Source organism: Falco punctatus, assembly GCF_963210335.1.
Source record: "Falco punctatus genome assembly, chromosome: 12".
In the NCBI taxonomy this organism is placed as follows: domain Eukaryota; kingdom Metazoa; phylum Chordata; class Aves; order Falconiformes; family Falconidae; genus Falco; species Falco punctatus.
Genome location: NC_137592.1, coordinates 28,694,575 through 28,711,255, shown reverse-complemented (window position 1 = coordinate 28,711,255; position 16,681 = coordinate 28,694,575). Strand labels below are relative to the sequence as shown.

Here is a 16,681-nt window from a genome sequence, read left to right as displayed (position 1 = left end):
TAGAGCAAGTCATGGCGGAAGATCAAGAATATGGTGCACTGGTCCCCATTTGTGATGTCTTTCAAGAAGAAGTACCCTTGGATCCAGCTAGCAGGACACGCAGGTACAGAGCATGGGGAGGGGCAGAGCGGTTGAAAGGCTCTTCGTTATCTCACATTAATGGGCTTTGTTGGCCACGATTGCTTCTGACTGCTGCATGTATGTCACAGATTTCAGCTCCCACATCTCTAGCCCCGGAGAGTAACTTACCTAAATGCTAGGGAGGATGCTGTGAAGGTGCAGTGCTCTGTGCTTTCACTCTCCCAGGACCAGCAGGTATTGCTGCTGCTTTTTTCTCGAGCAGCAGAAAGCCGAGTCCTTTGTGTGAGACCCATGCCTTCTTGCTTCTTGCTGATCCACAGCAAAGCAGGTGATGCTGCCCAGCTCAAAGATGCCGCATGCATGAGCCTAGAGACAAAAGTGTGAACCTACCATGAGGCACGCAGAGGCTGTGAAGCAAACGTGTTGGGTGCTGCAGGGCAGGTCTCTGCCACGTTTAAGGTGTGACATTGCCTGCCATAAACCTCTGACACTACGTGTGAATCTGGTAGTCTGGGCAATAAGTCCCAGCCTGTGGGGACTCTCTTGGGTATAGGTGTAAATGGAAATGCTTCCAAGGTTCTTGTTTGGGGAAGGCACAGCATCATCCCCTGTCCAAAGCAAGTGTCACATTGTCCCTTGTCACCCTCAGGTAGTTTCAAGGCAGCGGCCAACGGCAGGATACTGAAGAAGCACTGTGAATCAGAGCAGCGCTGCCTCGACCGCCTTATGAATGATGTCCTGAAGCCCTATGTTCCTGCCTACCACGGCGATGTTGTGAAGGACGGGGAGCGATACAACCAGATGGAAGATCTGCTGGCTGAGTTTGACTCCCCCTGTGTTATGGACTGCAAGATGGGGGTCAGGTGAGTGGCCTTGGGGGCATTGTTTGAGTTTTTAAGACTGGATACTCAAAGCAAAGGCATCTCCTGGGTAAAACCCTCTGAAACATGCAAGGAGGAACACCAGACTCACCTGTCTTCAGGAACAGCTAAGCCAACAGCGTGAGGAGCAAGCCGTGGGGAAGCCCAGGTATGGGAAGGACACACCAGGCTCTTCCCCTCTCTGTTTGTTAACTGCTCTGAGTGCTGGGAAAGTGGTTTGGTGCAGCGGAGGGGACAGCACTCTGTTTGGGTTTGGGTACACCAGAACTGCGCAGTAGCTTTTAGGAGGATGGCAACCTGCCCCTGCCTGTGGTAGGAGTACAGAGCCAAGGGGTAGGGAGCAAAACGTGGGAGATCCTGCCCAGCGCGCCAGGGGAGAGAAATAAAGACATTTGAATAGCACAGCTTTGGTGACCGAGAAACTTGCCCTGTGCTCACGCTTTGCTCTTGTGCACACTTCAGAGATAAAATGTGTGTGCTAAGTGGTTTAGTGCTTCTCACGTAAAGTTCTTGAAACATTTCCTAACAGATGAGCAACACTACCCATGTCCTCCTTGAGAACCATCTACAGATACGCCAAGATCCCTGGCTGCAGCCACTTGGCCAGCAGCAGGTTTTGAGCTAGTGATGCCACAGCTGACAAGGGCATCCCAGAGCAAACGTGAGCAGGGCTGGTGACTGTAGGCATCTGCCAGTTTTGGAGCGGCCTCGGGCCACTGCTTGGCCCTGGGTCTGCTGCAGGCTGGCAGCGGGGCAGGTTGAGACCCCCCTCGCTGGCTAAGGCGCAGCCAGACGCAGTGGAGACGCTTGCGCTGCTGGAAAAGCTGATGGTTTCTGTGGGAGGAAGGAATCTCTTTTTTTTCCCCTCCTGAACTCCCGATGTGAAACTCGAACTGGCGGGTTGGGCTGTCGGCAGGGAAGAGGCGAGGAATACTTTCCACCGGAGGGGTGGAGAGAAGGGCAGGGGGCCCCAGCGCAGCCACGTGGCCCCGGCTGGCACACACCGTGCTGCTGCGGGAAGGAGACAGGACCCATTCTGGACCCATATATGACAGCCACCAGAAGAAAACTTGCTGGTCACGCTGTCTGGGTGCTCCTGCAGCTGTCTCTGGGAGGAGGAAAGCCTCCTGCGCAAAAATCACGGGTCTGGTGATTTGTGCAACTTGAGTTTTTGGAGTTAAGACAGGCAGAGCAGGCAAGGGGGCAAATGTGCTGGGTATCATCATCATTAAATAAGATGGTGCTGTGGGAGGAGCTGGTGAGGGAAGGTGATTTGGGCTGATGCTGGGGAGTGGGCCATTCCAGTGGCCAGGAAGGAGAGGCTCTGGCAAATAAACTAAACCTCAGGACTATTAAACCTGGCCTCTGAGCCAGCAGCTTGCCGCCAGGCAGATACAGGTTTGGTTTTTTCATGGCAACCTGGCTTTGGGATGCGGCAGCCTCCCCCAATCATCCCTAAACAGAGCTGTCTTTCTTAAGCCCTGGTGATGATGGTTCAAGCCTGGAGCAACGCAGGGGGACCAAACCACAGACATAGATGATCTGTCGTTCTCATCAAAAGGAAATGTAGCTTTCTGAGCAGCACTTCTGAGCACACCACTGCTTTATTTTGCTATTTTATTCCGTCTGCCCCAAAATCACGGGTTTGGTGATCTCACCTCAAGCCTGTCATTGCTTTTATCTGCAGTGTTTTTCAAAGGGGCTGGTGCCCTGGGGATGTCTGCTCAGTGATCATATGCCTGCTCTGAGAAAAGACACCAGTTTGCCTTGCTAAGCCTGTGGGAAACACAGGAACACCATCCCACATAGTCTGCCTAGCATGCTCCTTGTGCGTTGTGCTGGGTTCTGGAGGTGAGCCACATGCACAGTGCTGGGATTTTGGCACAAGGGACATGAGGAGAGGGCACGGCACCTCTGCAGAGCTAGGCATGGCTACTAGGAGGTGTAGAGCAGTTTGGGTTTGGGGGGAAGGAGGTGGTCGATAGGGTCATTCCTGTGTCGTTTCACTGGGACAACTCACCCAGCCTGGTAAGTTGTTTAGAGAGAGCCTGAGCACTTGCCAGGTTGAGCTACAGCAGGTTTGGGAGCCACAAGAGGAGTTATGTAGTGGCTTATCACTGCTGCAGGAAGTATACTTTGTGGATGATTGTTTTCTGCATGCCAGAGTGCAGAAGTTCTCCATCGGTTTGCTCTGGCAGAGAGTGGTGCTCCCCTGAAGGATGCATAAAACTAAGGTCTTTACACACTCCTCTGTACCTTCCATCCTCCTTTCTTCATTCTGGCCGCACCTTGCAGTCCTGGGGGGATGGTAAACACCTGGTCAAGGCTGCATCCCTTCCTCTGCTCCATCCTGTACAGGAAGCTTTTGCTAGATTAAAGCAGACCTATATAAAGCAAAACCAGCAGCAGAGAAACAGCCCTGTGTAAAACACCCCTGTTCACAGCTGGTGAGGCACAGCCCTCGTGGTGCACAGGGTGAGGCGATGGGAAAGCGTAGGAGAGGCACAGGAGCAGCTTTGGCAGCAGCCGCCCACATTGGCCAAACCTCGGAGGGAGCAGCAGCTAACACCGAGGGCTCAGAGGCAGCAGCCTCCCTCTTGCCTTCAGCTCAGCCGGACCCCAGAGCATGCGGGCAGTTTCCTGGGCACATCTGGAAAGCCATCTTCAGCTTGCAAGAGCCACTAAGTCACTGCTCAGCTTTGCCGGGTGCTGGGGGACAGACCCCCAGGACCAAGGAGTGGCTGTAGGAGGCACCTGTGAGAAATAATCTCCCTTGTTACTGCCAAACTGGTTGTGGTTCCTTGATGAACTGAAAAGACATCAGGTGCTAATGGAATCAGGATCAATTCACCTGCAGTGAGGTTTGCTCTATTATTTCCTATGCTGCCCTGCTCCATAGGGATCAGCTGTCTTGGATAGAGCTGATTTCTGTGGCCAGGGCTGTCTGTGGACATGCAGCACCTGGTGTGGTAGCCCTACAGCCCTGCTAACGTTCCCTCCCTCACTCCCTGCAGGACATACTTGGAGGAGGAGCTGATAAAAGCCCGAAAGAAGCCGAGCCTGAGGAAGGACATGTACCAGAAGATGATTGAGGTGGACCCTGATGCCCCCACTGAGGAGGAGAACGTGCTGCGGGCAGTAACCAAGCCCCGCTACATGCAGTGGAGGGAGACCATCAGCTCCACGGCCACGCTGGGCTTCAGGATCGAGGGGATAAAGGTGAGGCTGCTCCGGGTGTGCAGAGCAGGGGGAACAGCTGCTGGGAGCATTTGGTAATCAGACTCACTCACAGAGGTACGCACACAGCAGGCTGGTGGCAAGACCGTGCCACATCAGGGCATCACCAGTCCCTGCAGCTGAACCACCCTCATCAGGGAGCTGGCCCACAGCAGCACCGCTCTTCTGAGAGCACAGCTGAGCTCAGGGCATCAGTGCAAGAGGACGGTTTTAGCTATAATCTCATTAAATCGGCCACTTGGTTGATCTCCCTGACTGCACAGCGCCATCCTCCAGCTTGAAGACTCAAATTAGTTGCTTGCTTTTGATAACCGCTGTGCGGCTAGGCTGAGCCATTAATCCAAATTCCAGCTTGAACGTGTGCCGATCCGTGGTTGGAGCTGTGAGTTTAGCCACAGTTGGTAAGGAGGCTGTATTTATATCCCTGCCTGGAAAAAATCAGCAACGGAGCCCTATGAAATGGGGCAGCCACAAGCAGCAGCACTTTCTGCCAGCACTTGCGTGCCTGTAACCTGCTGACTGCGCTTGCTTCCAGCACTGCTCGTGTTTTTGGAGATACCTGCTGGGATGCTTTTGTGTCCCCATGAGATCAGCCAGCCCAGGAGCTTTTTTCCTGGCAGGCAGGCTTTGTGGCGAGGGAGATGTCCAGCATGGCGCTTGAACAGAGTTAGGTCTGTGAACATTAGCAATGGCATATGCTTTTTGATAGCCAGTCAACATGAATTAAACATAATATCACGCTTGAGCTAAGGATTTCATCACATGCCTGGACATGGTGTTGGCTTGGCAGCCGAGGGGAGCTCAGCCAAGTTGTTCCCGCAGGAATTCAGGTGTGGGGCAGTGCTGGGGGGCCATGCGGTAGCTCAGGGCAGCCACTTGCTCTTAGTGGAAATGATGGCTTGATTTCTACATGTCTCTTGGTTGGAGGAGTTTCTTTCTTTTGATCACAGATATTTTTTCTCCTCTCTGAGTTGGGTGGGATTCTCCCAGAATGCCCATCTCAGTCTCCGGCCTTAAACTTCTGCACCTCTGCTGACTGGAGGTAGCAGTGTCAAAATGATACAGTTAAAACAAATTAAGCCATTCCCTGAAAAAGCCTTTGCACCAGACTTTGTAGACTTTCCTGGTAGTGTCCCCTTCACCTCACCAGTCAAACGGCAAACAAATGCAGATGTTAGACCATGGCTTTAAAAGGTGATCAGCACGAGTGGGTCGCTCAGAGCCGCTGCTTCTGATTACCCCCATACCAGATCGCTGGTGGGAAGGGACAAAGTGTGTGGGGCGAAGCCCAGCAGAGCGTGTTGCACACAGGGGTAGGGTACCTTCTTCGTTCAGCTGTTTCATGGCCAGAAGAGGACAGTGCATTTATCTCTAACTCGACTCTCAGAAACCCAAGGAGCAGCCCTTAGGTTGAACCCCTTCAAGGGTTTTCTGGCAGGCAATGCGAGGCACCCCTGCCCATCCCATGCCCCTGCCTGGGATGCTGTGGGTCATGCTGCCCTGCAACAGCTTTTTGTGGTGCCTGCACTGGGTCAGGACCCTTGCCTGCTCATGCAGCTCTTCCCTGGTCTCCTCAGCTCTCCCAAAGACCCTTTGCTGCCCTGGGTGCCACGCGCACGCTGTGAGCTGCTCCGGCTCGGGACAACCCTTTGCCTAGTTCCCATTGCTGCTGTTTTGCATTCCCATTACTGCTATTTTGCTGGTGCTTATTATAAAACTGAGGCTATATAAAAAAAGGAGTGGGCCAGTTGGGACCAAAGCTCCCATGTACTGTTTCTTCTCCCTGCTTTCTTGCTATAATCAGGAATGTTTTTCTATTTATAGTCCAACATGATATATCCTTGGCCTCCAGCGGTGCTTCTCAGCCTGTGATCTGCGGACGTTTAGGGGGCTTTATGGCAAAAGCAGGTCGTATGTGACCCACTTAAAATGAAAAATAAATAAATAAATAAAAAACCCAAACAAAAAAAAACCCCAAACAAAAAAAAAAACCCAGTCCAAATTGTATTCCCACACAGGCCAGAAAACACTGTGGAGGGAAATGAAATCCGTAAAGGAGTGGTGAGAGTGGCACCTGTTTTAGCCAGCCAGGAGCAAACTGCTGTGTGATGCGAGCAGTGGATTTTTTCAAAGAAGTGAGGCAGCCCTTTAACTGAAAAATGTTGAGAAGTGCTGGCCTCCAGGAGTAATTATGCTGCTGCTGCTGCTAGGGGCTGACTAATTTGATCAAGGCTCTAATTACTGTAATTCTCCTTAAATCCCTCAGCTTCTGGATTATTTTTCCCTAAGCTAAAGCATTAACAGTTCACGCTGGTTCCCACCTGGCTTTTTTCCTGGCAGGGCTGAAGAACTGGTCGTGCTGTGCCGTATCCCTGTATTTGCCCTATTTCTGGGGTTGAGCCTCCACATTAGGGAAAGCACCTTCGGTGCCCTGGGCTGCTACTGAGTCCTCGGAGGAAATTTCAGGAAAATATTATTTAATGACAAGTCTCCCCATGCTTTCTTTCCTGCTGCGGATGCTTCCCTGGAAAGAGCAGGGGTGAATCTGTCCTGCCCCTCGCTCGTGGCCAGAGGCTGATACAGGACAGCACCTTGCCATGTGGGGGAAGGGCAGGATTTGGCCCGGGGTGGGTGGGCTGGAAGGGGGCACAGGGAAGGAGAGGAGCAGCACCAGCCTCTGGGGCGGCGTGGGCAGCTGAGGCGAACAGGCCGCTCAGGGTTGCCAGTGAGGATGGGGACCCTTTCCTGGCTGAGCTCTCGCTTTCCCGGGTGGCCTTGAGCATCTGGTTCTTCCTCTTTAAAATGGAAACATTCCCCTGCGAAAGGAGGTAATGACACTCATCTAACTTTCTGGAGTAGCTTGAAACCATTAGAAAAGTAGCTATTAATAAAACTGGCACGCTAAAAGTAATACAGGTGATCCCTGGTGACCCAGTTGAGGCTTACTGGAGCTCACTGCAAGAAGTGTTGCCCCGGAGCTCCTGCTCTGGTCTGGGTCACTCCCCATTGCCTGCAGCAAGACCATGGTGGGACGGTATTCCAGGGTCCCAGAACCAGCCCTAAAAACCCTCACCTGACTTTCCCAAGATGGGCAGCTGGTGAGCCCCATCCGAGGCCGGACACAGCGCTGGAGGGAGAGCTGGCTGACCTGAACCCTGCCCCAGTGACGCCAGTGCAAACTGGAATGGCTGGTGGGGCGGAGGTTGCGATATGCCTTATCAGCCCCCCTCACATTTCTGCTGTGTGGAAGCCAGCCCCCTCGGGGCTCAGACACCTGTAAATGTCATGGCAGTTGTCAGCCCCACGGCAGCAACGTCTGGCTGGGCAAGGAAACAGCGGGAGGCAGGTAACGGTGGGAGCAGCGCTGCGGGTAGGCTGCTTGGCTTTCCTGAAGCCTAGATTGCCTTATCTGAAAGGCCATCTGTGATTTTCATTTATTTTTAGGAGCACTTAGAAGTCCATCTCCTTTCTTGGATGCTTTGTGGAAAGTTGTGCTCTTTACATGTGGAATCAGTGCTGTGGCACTTCTCCAAATTGATATCTGTCATCCCCCGGGGAGAGGGTGGGTTGAATTCTGAACTACCGCGTCAGGGCTCACGTGACAAGATGTATAGCAGCGTAATGCTCTTCCCCTATACATCGCGCGTATGCCGCCAGAGCATCCTCAGTAAGGCCTCCTGCCTGCGCTGCCGCAGCCTGCTGCCTCCTGAGACACAGCCACAAGCAGAGAGCCCGGCTCTGCTGGGTCCATCGGTGGGACGGCTGCTACGGCAGGGAGGTCTCCAGCGAGAAGGTAGTCCCTCGCCCCTACCAACACGTGCTCTGCCAGCTGTTAGCCTTCCTCTTGCATCCTGTGGCAGCACGGCCGGTGCTCAGGCTGGGTCCAGGGTGGTTTGAAGCTGGGTGCATTGGTTGAACCCTGTGCAAACAAAGTTTTTCCTGGAGACTAAGACCTTTCACGCATTGCTTTCGTTATTGCCTTTGTTAACACTTGCACAAAACACAAGCTGGAACTTGGAAGTGCACTGTGTGATTCGTCCTAAACTGTACCTCAGCTGTGGGTTGGATGCTGGGCTCACCTTGCCCAGCTCTCTGTAGTCTAAGCACTCGGCCTTCCCCCAAGCTGATCTGGCCACCATGCCCAGAGCCAGCCCTCTGTCCAGGGGGATGCACGTGGCCCCATCCCAGGACACTTCCCTGGATGGGTCCTAAAGTCCCGCCAGGGCACATAAATCTCTGGGGCAGGTGATTTCATTGTGCTGTCTTCTTTCCTCCACTTTTGCGCTGCTGCTTCATCCTTACTTCATCTTCTCCACCCCACAGGATGTCTTTATGGCCTCTATCCTATTGCTTTGTTGTGTGCAAATGAGCTGTCTGGAGCAGCAGGATGAAGCTCTGCAAGCGGAGCTGTGAGCAGGAGCACATGTGGTTTAAAATAGCCCCTGTATCCAGGAAGCGAGCTCTGCCTGCCCAGCCTGCAGCCGCTCCAGACAATGGACATGCTGATCCGAAAATCAGAGCCCCAGCAGGACCAGGGAAATGGGGAGCGACCTACAAAACTGCCCAGAGGTTCGGCCAGGAGCCTCTGGGTCAGGGCTGCATGCTGTCCCTGCAGATGGCCAAGCTGTGGCATCCCAGTGGCAAGCCAAGTACAGATGTGCCTCTGGGAAGAGGTGGAGGAGAGCACAAGGCTGCTCCCTGCATCTCGGTGCCAGGCTGCTGCCTTTGGGGGTTTGCTGTCCAAGGGCTAGCAAAAGGACTAGTGAGGCAAGACAGCTGTGGGGCTTGCTCCTTGCCTTCATCTCCTTGCTGCAGTGGCTCATGGAGAGGGTTTTTTCATGTGTTCCTGAGATGCTGTCTCCATCTACACTCAGTTTTGTCCTGCTATGGTCAAGTGTGCCACCCAGGCAGGGGTGCAGCCTGTGCTCAGCCCCAGCAGCGATGGGAGGCCGTTTGGGCACAGTGTGGCCAGAAACGGGTCGTCTCCAGCCTCTTGACAGCGAACACCAGGTCCATGACAGGTAGCTTGCCAGTGACCTTGGCTAGCACGTGATGGTGGAGACTTGCCATTTGCACTGGGGGGCAATGCAGCAGAGCTGTAGGATGATTTGGGATGTGCAAGGCAGAGAGCTGCTGCCCCTGCTCACCCCTCCTCCATAGACGAGTCCTTTAGCTGCCAAAAAGGCTGGTCGCATCCTACTCAGGGGCATGCGTGGCTGCTGAAACACCGGTCCTGCCCTGGCTCCCTCCCTCCCCATCCCGCTCACTGCTCTCCCTTCTTTTCAAGAAAGAGGACGGCACTGTGAACCGGGACTTCAAGAAGACACGGACAAAGGAACAAGTCATGGAGGCCTTCAGGGAGTTCACCAGAGGAAACCGCAACGTTCTGGTGAGTGGGGGATGCTGGGGGGGCTCCCTGCTCTTGAGGGGCTGCAGTGTGAGCAATCTCTCTTTAAAAAGCATTAAAAATGGCAAAGAGAAGCTTCGTCCTGGCGCAGGGGTAAGGGGAGAGCAGTGGAGGGCTGGGAGAGGACATGGTTGTTGCAGCAGCACTGCTTGAGCCAGGTCCACGTCTGATGAGGATGCTCAGGGGTTGGCCCCCAAAACCCACTGCAGAGGCACAGCTGTGTTCTGCCCCCTCGTCCCTGGGGCTGACAGCAGCGTCTGAGCTGTTCTTTCCCACAGTATGCGATGTGGGGGGCTCCGGTCCTGGCAGAGCGGGCTGCCCTGCGCTCAGTCTCGCAGGAAGGGTGGCCAGGGCATCCCCCTGCCTGCACCAGGCACCCTTCGCATGGGCAAGCCACAGCTGGCATTTCCCAAGTTTCTCTATGTTGCCAGGAGAATTTACACCAGCTGTGTCAAATATCCTATTTGAAAAAAACGCTCCCATTGTCCGGCTTTAAGCTTCACTCCATGAAGCCTACGAACGCAGGGCTCCAGCTGGAGTGGCCCTTGGCACTGTCTCCTTTAAACCAGCCATGCTCACTTGGACAAGAGTTGTCCAGGCATTACTCCTGGATCTGAGAGTGAAGTCGCCTGGCTGCATTTTATCCCCAAAGATCTTTGAGCACACTCACACCATCATGCCCTGGCTCTGGACAGGGCTTCTTGGCCAAACCATTGCAATACAGTGACCCCCCTCCCCTCATCTCCCCACACAGTCAAAGTGTGAAAATTTAGGTGTGTTGTAGCGGCTAGATACCTGCTGTGTGTGTTCCTGTGCAGATTACCAAAGGGGCCCCTGAGAACCTTTAGTGCCTTCCAGCAGTTTGCAGGGATGCTCGAACTGGCGCGTGGGTCTTGACCTGCATGCTGACTAGTGTGAAAGCCCTTCCACCTACGGTACCGGCTTTGCGGAAGTGGTGATACAGAGTTACAGGAGTGTCTCACAATGCTTAACTAAGTGATGAGATGAAGAGTTGACCTATTAGAAAGAGTGCAGATGAGAGAAAAAAGCAGCTTGGCTGCACGTGCCCAGCAGCAGCCGCTGAATTAGCTGTTCCCTCCATGGGAGCACCACGGATGCGGTGGGGAAAGTCTGTAGAAAGCACCGGTTCAGCAAAAGCAAATGTTCTTACTAAGTTTTGGAAGCCACAGGAACTCACAGGATGCTGTAGAGGCCAAAAGGATAAGTGAATCCCAAAAGAGGGGACACTCTCCCGGAGACATGTCTGTGGGAGGATGCTGAGAGCAGGGTGGCCGAGGGACACCCTCAGCATCTCTCCACACAAACATGGTGTCATGGATGCAGTGCTGGGAGGGGTGACCTCCCTGCCCGCCCCCCGCAGCACTGACGGCTTGGGTTTGTTTGTCTTTTTTGTAATTCCAGAACAGTTACCTTAACCGGTTGAAGGGTATCCGTGCAACCCTGGAGACATCCCCGTTCTTCAAGTGCCATGAGGTAATACTCGTGTTTAGATAAATCTGCAAGGAAATGCAAACAGTTTAATCTGAGCTTGTCCAAAGAAAGAAGAGAAGTCAAAGTCAGAGGCTGTACATTTCTACAATTTTGAGTTTATTTTCACATTTTTATACCCCTGTTTATCAAATACTCGTGGAAATACAGCTGATGACTGAAGTAATGTTCATGCATCTGACATGGGCTCAGATATACTGAAAACCAATGTTCATACAGATTAAAAGTGATCTAGGAGGAATTCAGTCTGCTTAGGGGTTTATATGACTGGGGAAGATCCCTAGTGTACCAGCACAGTGTGGGTTTCTGGAGAGAAGCGCCTGTCTGAATGCACATGGGGTATCATTTGGCTGCCAGTTGCTCCCTGTGATCAAACAAGGCTTCGATGTAGCCATGAATTACAGATATCCCAAAACCGCCTTTGCTGAGCTGGTTGGGGCACCACAGTGAGGACTCTTCCCTTGGAAGGACTTCCCTCCAGAAATGAGTGTCCATGAAATCAACATTTTCTACAGTGAAAATTCAGTTCTGGTGGGAAAACAAAGAGGAAACACTACATTTTTCAGCTGTTTCAACAGGAATTGGAACGCTCCGTAATTTAATGAAATCATTTTATTGATTTAGCGTTGGCAGAGAGTGTTTGCTATTGCATCTACCTAACAAAACATGAGAGCATGTGTATTGGCATTTGTTGTCTGTGGGCAAAAGAGCCTCGTAGGAACCCTCGGCTCAGAGGGAGCAGGAGCCCCAGCTCCAAGAGCCCACTGTCCCTCAGCCAGAGCCATGTGAGCCACTTCAGCCCCCGCTGCACACGGGGGTCCTGCCAGGAGCCGGAGGCAGAGGGGGCCGTGCCTCCCGATGGCAGCGCCTGTAAGGCGGTTGGAAGGGAAATGCTGAAACCGACGGTTTCAGGTCAGCTCAATGTGGGAAACAAAATGCTCCCTGAAACCAAGTGCCAGGGTTTTGTTTGAAAACACAGAAACAAAGCAGCCTTTCAAGGAGTTTTTGAAAGGAGTTTCCACTCCTTAAAAATTAAAAAGCAGCAGCTTTGACTTTCCATCCCACTTCGAGACCAAGTGCAGCTGCAGGTCTGCCAAGCTCGGCGTGTCCCTCTGTGGGGCCCTCGCTGGGCAGGGCTCCTCCGAGGAGCTGCAGGAAAATTCGGCGACCCAGGACAGGCGAGCGAAGAACGTCAGCAAAAGGCTTTTCCTTCAAGCTAAAACACTCCATCCTGGCCAAGAGAGGGCTTTAAGAGCTTAGAAGAAGAGCTAAAAGATAAGCATTTCTGGGAAATAACACATATCTCTGGACCTTGGACATTTTCCCAATGCACTGGAGGAGGAAGTCTCCTCAAAAATGTAAATTCATAATAGCTTTTGCAAACAGTACGTGCTTCCCATTCAAAACCCTCATCTAAAGGCAAACCTCAAACTAAATCCTGCTGATAGCATGGATGTGGGAGTCCCCAGTAACATCTAGTGCTGCTGTTTTGGAGGCTGACACCAGCAGGATGCCCCTGGAGCTGTGCTCCACGTGCCGGCACAGCTTGTGGGGCGCTCCTGGCTCTCAGCACGCTGTGTCCTGTCCGCTAACAGCTGTTGCACTCTGGTCACCAAGGTCCCTGTTTGTGATACAAGGGCAAGTGAGCTCATAATCCACCAATTCATGCACGTCGGACTTTGGAAAGCAATGATTATTTGGGCCAGCTCTGAAGCGTGCCCATTGGTGCTTTTCTGTAGTACCGTCTGCTAAAATCTTCTGACTGGAGGAGCAGATTCAGCAGAATCGTTCACGGTGATGAATGGCCTGACACCGATATGTGTTCCCCAAGCACCGGGAAGCCACAGCGGAGCTGCTGCTGGGCTGGGGCTGTGAACTGGGATGGGCTGGGGTCTGAGCTGGGAGTACCCATCTGCTGAGCATCTCTCTGCTCCATGGGTGGTGAGCACCAGGCTTGTGGGATCTTGTCCCACTGCAACAGGCCTTGAGAATTCCACTGTCAGAGGTGTTTGATGTGCTTCACCTTCCCAAATGCACCCGTGGGCTTTCCCCAGGCTTGTTCAGACCAATACTTGCTGCAGGATTTTCCCAAAGGCTGATCAGGACATGAGAGACCCCTTCAAAGCAGATGGGAAAGGAAATTCATGTACACGCGCCTCTGTAACTTGCCTCCCCAGAGCGCTGTGAGGATTTTCTGGGGGGAATCTGGGTGCAATTGCGCAGCGTTTCAGGGAAGAGACAGCATATTGCAAGCAACTTGTAGTTGGAATGTACCTATCCCTGTGGTGACATCTGCATAGCTGCTGAGTGTGAGTAGCACAAGCTCGTCACAAAGAACCGGCCTTGGAAAAAATCCCCATCTGAGGGCTGAGACGATTCATCTCATTCCTTCCACGGGGACCTCGACTCAGTTTCCAAAATGACATCTCTGTCTTTCATGCCCATGTTTCTCTGATCCTCTCCTTCTGCCAAGAGCTGGGATTTGTATGAGTAAATCAGCTTGTCTCAATACCTAATTTGCATGTGCAAACACAGCCAGCAGCACACAGAGCTTGCTTTCGCTTGTGCAAGACCTCAGCGTCACCTCTTGCAAATGCAGCCTGAGATAAAGTGTCTGAAAGCCCCAGAGCTGCTGAGAATGAGCCATGGGAACACCACTAACTGGTCTCTCCTCTCTGCAGGTGATCGGGAGCTCCCTCCTCTTCATTCACGACAAGAAGGAACAGGCCAAAGTCTGGATGATCGACTTTGGGAAAACCACCCCGCTGCCAGAGGGACAAGTTCTCCAGCACAACGTGCCCTGGGTGGAAGGGAACAGAGAGGACGGCTACCTCTGGGGGCTGGACAACCTCATTCAGATCCTGACAGAGCTGTCCCAGAGCGAAGACTTGCATTAAAGCCGCGCGTCCGACTCTGCCACTACCCTCAACCTGCCCCTGACTGACTCTTCTGAACTGCACTACAAGACACTTTCCAGCCCTTGCCCTTCCCATTTGAAAGCTATACTCTCCCTATTTAATGTGTTTTTATTGTGGGGTTTTTTAGGTTGTCTTGGTTTGTTGGTTTGTTTTTTTTTTTCCCTCTCCTTGTAAATAGAGAGCTAACCTGCCAGAACAAAAGCTGAACTTGAAACCTTGGCTTCACAGAGTCAGTGGGAGCACGTGGCCGTGCCGGCCGGGAGCAGCTGGGGGGTTGCCTAGGCAAGTGCATGCTTTGCCTATCTGCTTTTGTTGCTTGCACAGCCTGATTTTAAGAGGGATGGCAGAGGAAGGACCCTCTCCCTGTGCTGAGATTGGTAGCTTCATCTCAAAAACACTCAGTGGCCGTGCCCAGGACCCTCTGGCAGCCAGGGTGCATGAGCAAGGCCTGGAGACAGCGAAGGGTACAGGGTGGGAGCCCTTTAGTTGTCTTTGCCAGCACCTTTCAGCCTAGGGAACTGGCTGTGCTGAGTCCTTAAGAGATGCTAGAAGGGCAGATCGGGGTGTTTCTTTGTCTTGAAGACATCCTGTAGAGGTTGCGCAGTTATTTTTGGGTGGCACTGGAGGGTAAGGGTTTTCCTCCTGCTTGCAGGGCCATGTGGTTGGGCACAGGTATTTACCATGGCTGGGTGCTTCCCACCCACGTCCCCCACGCTGGGTGCACTGGTGGGGTGTGTAACACTTCAGGATCCTCTCTAGAGACCCAGCTACCCTGCTGGGAGCTGCTTCCAGCCCTCCTTCGCTGGCATCTCCAGCCCTCCATGGGGAATAAATACTTTGGGCAGGGTTGGGGGAGAGAAAAATAGCTTATAAGGGACTACTATGAGACCTAAAGTAGCCATCTGGGTTGATCAGTCTTTTTCAGCAGCAGCTGAGCACGTGTGTAGAGGTAGCACCACCGATGCCCAGCCGGCCCCGGGCAACCCTCCCACCTGGAGCATCTCTGTGGTCTTTATCAACAGCAGGCAAAGGATTACAGCAGCAGAGCAGCCCTTGGGGTTGCTCGTCTTTGGCAAAGCAAAGCTGAAGTTGGGCACCCCCCGGCCTTTCCTTTTTTTCCCCTCAGAGCTGGCTGACTGCTGCTGCTCTCCGACGCCGGCTTCCCAGCCTGCTGGGGCTGTATGGACGGCCGCTCCTGCAAAAACACCCCGTTCCCTATTTAGGGCGGAGGCTATTTTTTAACTTCCTGGAACATTTGAACTAAGCGCTTGCCGGAGGCAGAGCTGGTGAGCTAAAGGTCAGCCATCGAGGGAAGCGCCAGGGCAAGCCGGGGGGTCCCCCATGTTGAGGGCAGGAGTGTGCAGCGCAGGCGGCGGTGCAGGAGCTTGGGCAGCTGTGAATCCATGAAGCCCTCACCTGCTCCGTCCTCCAACCCACCATCTCATCTCTCTCCCCCGGAGCGGTGCTCCAGAGCCCCTATGCCATCGTTGTAGGTCCAGCAGCCTCAGTGGGGGAGGTCTTCTCCTGGCAGCAATAAGGGGGAGGAGTTGGCCATTGGGCCATCCAGCCTCTTTCCTGAGGACTGAAGTCTCCTAAGGTTTTTCACAGTGAATATCTCACCGGACAGATGTCCTTAGTTCATCTGACGCCATTGTAAATGGTTGCACTGTTTTAGCTCCTTGCCAGGCTTTCTAGAATAGCCCATGTGGAAGTGCCTTATAGACTTGCCTCTGTTCCATTAGTGTCATGGAAAAGGTTGGGGTTTTTTTAAGTTATATTTATTTTCTTCCATTTTAATTGCACAAAACACTAAAACTTAATGCATGGAATCCCTCTTTTTTTTTTTTTTTTTAACTGTGTTTTTAGTTTTTAAACCATCCCTTTTCCAGCTTTGGAGAAAGGGTGTGAACAGATATGCATAGATACGTACCACTTACCGCTGTACTTTAGCTTGGAACTGCTCTTATGTATGTATATTATTTTTTAAGCCTGTTTATAAACCAGATTCCTTGCTTCGTGGCTTCGAAAGAAGCAGATTGTTCTTCTCAGATGTCTCATGCCTTCCTGGAGGCTGGAAGGGTTGTTGTGAGGGATTTTCCCTGCTCCCACCACCCCTCTCGGTCATTGAGTAATACAGAAAAAAAAATACGAACCGGTCTGAAACACCAACGCACCGTGCCTGTAAAAAAAATCCTGTAACTTTGCAAATAAAGGCATATGGGAAGCATTCACCTGGTGTACAGCCTGCGTCCGCCTCGCGCAGCTTGCAGCAGCCTGAGAACAACGCAGGAGCCAGATTTCATGTCCGTGATGATTTTGGGGGGAATCGGGCTCCAGCTTTGGCTACCCCAGCATGTGCCGGGAGTAGTGCTGCGTAAAAGCAAGAGCAGGGAAAGATCCCGTGCCGGGGACAGATCCTGGCAAACGGGCACTGGCTTTGCAGGGTGAGAGCAGAGTGGGGGCTGGGGTGGGTCCAGGCTGGGTGAGGGGCACCCTTGGGAAAGGCCTGAGTTCCTCCATCCCCCTTCTGCAGGAAAGCCCACCAAAGGCAGCTCCACACCAGGAATTTTTTCAATCTTCGTGTTTTTCGCTGGCGCTGTGTTCTGGCTCCTGTTGAGCACTTCCCGAGTGCCACCCTGTGATTTCTG

General features: G+C 52.8%; 1 protein-coding gene across 1 annotated transcript in view; it reads left to right on the top strand.

Moving 5' to 3' along the window:
• Positions 1 to 16,264, top strand: part of ITPKB (inositol-trisphosphate 3-kinase B) — a 72,854-nt gene extending 56,590 nt beyond the window's left edge. Inside the window, exons 3-8 of the mRNA XM_080408222.1 lie at positions 4 to 103; positions 731 to 944; positions 3,977 to 4,181; positions 9,487 to 9,588; positions 11,029 to 11,100; positions 13,797 to 16,264. Coding sequence (XP_080264348.1) covers positions 4 to 103; positions 731 to 944; positions 3,977 to 4,181; positions 9,487 to 9,588; positions 11,029 to 11,100; positions 13,797 to 14,012 — 909 coding nt within the window. The 3' untranslated portion in view covers positions 14,013 to 16,264. The remainder of the gene's footprint in view (positions 1 to 3; positions 104 to 730; positions 945 to 3,976; positions 4,182 to 9,486; positions 9,589 to 11,028; positions 11,101 to 13,796) is intronic.
• Positions 16,265 to 16,681: the final 417 nt, after the last annotated feature.